General features: G+C 53.5%; 1 protein-coding gene across 1 annotated transcript in view; it reads right to left on the reverse strand.

Moving 5' to 3' along the window:
- Nucleotides 1-1,616, reverse strand: part of LOC306819271 (solute carrier organic anion transporter family member 3A1-like) — a gene marked incomplete at its 3' end in the record, with an annotated part of 26,506 nt that extends 24,890 nt beyond the window's left edge. The window contains exon 1 of the mRNA XM_079373042.1: nt 1,063-1,616. Coding sequence (XP_079229168.1) covers nt 1,063-1,224 — 162 coding nt within the window. The remainder of the gene's footprint in view (nt 1-1,062) is intronic.
- Between the last annotated feature and the right edge of the window lie 913 nt (nt 1,617-2,529).

Below are 2,529 nucleotides of genomic sequence, written 5' to 3' on the forward strand. Positions count from 1 at the left end.
AAGGCTGCTGTGTGAGCGAGCGCCGTAAACACCAGCTCCACCTGCTGACAGACTTACAGAGAGCGGGCGCTCTGTGGACACCACAGAGACGCCATCCTCCATGTTGGAGGTTATTGTTCTAATAGACGTTAAACAGACTGAAGGGGGCGGAGCTACAGGCTGAAAGGATTTAAAGGAAGAAGTTGCTGCAGTGTTCAAGGTAATGCACTTTAAATCTGTGACTGGTGCAAAACTCATAAAAAGTAAACCAGCTGCTCCTAACACGCTGCCTTTATGACCTTGTGACGTTCACATCAGGTCAGTATCTCAGGACTGTCACACACGTCCTCCCCGCCTGCCAGCAGGTTGGAGTTGGTTCGCTGACCTTGCCTTTGTCAACATGGAGCCCTGATGAGGTGTCATTATTTAAAGCATCATCAGGAGCATGCTGACTCGTGCAGGGAGCCGGCTTGGATTCTGGTTTAAGCTCCCATTGCACATTCACTTTGATCCAGTGGCCTATAAATATGCTTACAAGGTGCTTCACTGTCACCTTCATCTCTGACTGTGTGTTTTCGCTCCCTGACTCTGCAACAAGGCGCTGGGTGTATATCATCATCAATCTGAAATGATGCTTTAATGACAGCGGCATCACGTCATCTATAGGCCTCTCTCCTCCGGTGTCAAAGGCCTCCTGCATTATGTAGCAGGATGGAGCTGTGGACCAGCGTTTCGTAACCTGCTCTCCAGCAGACCCTCCGTCTACGTATCTCACATTCTCCAGCAACAACGTGGAGCCGACGGCCGCCGTGACGCGCTTCGTGTCATGCAGATGGTGCATAGGCCTGATGGAGAATACGCAGCAAGTCATCAATCAGAGGACGGAGCGCGTTCACGGCTGCTGGAGGAAGTGATTATTGTAATGTGAGCACAGTAACATGGTTATTAGGCAGCGCGTCCTTACTCACTGTCTGTCTGCCTGTGCCGGTTTGAAGGGCGCTGCGTTTAACCCCATGTTACCCGAGAGAAGCAGAGATACGACGATGCTTCACAGCAGTACCGTGTCCGTCTGTGGAAACTCACCAGATACGCTCCCACGGTGCCCTGAGCCAGCATGAGCGCACATTCCGACACCAGGAAGATCTTAATGTTGGAGAAACATGAAGTCTTCTTCTGGTTGTCATCCTGCTCCGGGTCGTCGGCAGTGCTGCTCCGCTCAGTGCAGATCTGGTTTTTAACCTGCATCCTTCGGCTCAGGCTCCGGCTCCGGTCGGCTTGGACGGCATGAAACTGAACGGGTCCGGTCTGGCGGAGAGCATCTGGTTGTGATAACGAGCTGCACTGCAGAAGAAGTGCGAAGGTCCTGTCAATAGCCCTTCTAGCCTGGAAAATAGAGCGAGAAATACTGCTGTCCACACGCACAGTCCGTCAGCGACCTCTCTTCACCGCCAGTCCAGCCACTGCTCTCTGCTACTTCACATTTAAATACGTCGCTGTGACGGTCTCTGAGCCCTCACGTAGGACTACAAGACGCTGCTTCTCCACATCCGGGATGTTTGATCATCATACTGGACCGGTACCGACTGGATTAGCTCTCTCAGCCCGGTTCCGAGTCGCAGCTCTGCGTCCTTCAGGCGGCGTTGTGAGGCTCCTCCTCCTCCATCGACCAGAGCAGAGAGGGGGGTGTGCTCTCTCTCTCTCTCTCTCCCCCCCTTCTCTCCGTCAGCGTGTTTTCCTCCTATGGTTCACCTGTGCACACTCTTCATCATGTCCGCAGAGAAGCAGCGTTTCATGAGACCAGTGTGTGAAGGACGCACATGGCCAAGCTTCACCTCTTATCATTTAGAGTTAGAGAGAAGCACAAGGTTCTTCTTTGATTTCATTGGCTATGAGGGTTCAGGACAACCCGCTGAGGAAACATCAAGATCAGAACAGCAAAGACTAAAACACACTCACACCAAGCAGCATCCTGCAGTGTTTATAAAGCTGCTGTAACATCCTGCAGTACCTGGAGTGTCCACTAGAGGCTGGCTGCAGTACCTGGAGTGTCCACTAGAGGCTGGCTGCAGTACCTGGAGTGTCCACTAGAGGCTGGCTGCAGTACCGGGAGTGTCCACTAGAGGCTGGCTGCAGTACCGGGAGTGTCCACTAGAGGCTGGCTGCAGTACCGGGAGTGTCCACTAGAGGCTGGCTGCAGTACCTGGAGTGTCCACTAGAGGCTGGCTGCAGTTCCTGGAGTGTCCACTAGAGGCTGGCTGCAGTTCCTGGAGTGTCCACTAGAGGCTGGCTGCAGTTCCTGGAGTGTCCACTAGAGGCTGGCTGCAGTTCCTGGAGTGTCCACTAGAGGCTGGCTGCAGTACCTGGAGTGTCCACTAGAGGCTGGCTGCAGTTCCTGGAGTGTCCACTAGAGGCTGGCTGCAGTACCTGGAGTGTCCACTAGAGGCTGGCTGCAGAGGAACAGGAAGTCACATACACACCCATTCAAACAGCCTGTTTTTACAGCAGACATGATCAGATCATCTCCTTCCTCCCCCCACCTCTCCTTCTTCC

Source organism: Symphodus melops, assembly GCF_947650265.1.
Source record: "Symphodus melops genome assembly, contig: scaffold_91, whole genome shotgun sequence".
NCBI lineage: Eukaryota > Metazoa > Chordata > Actinopteri > Labriformes > Labridae > Symphodus > Symphodus melops.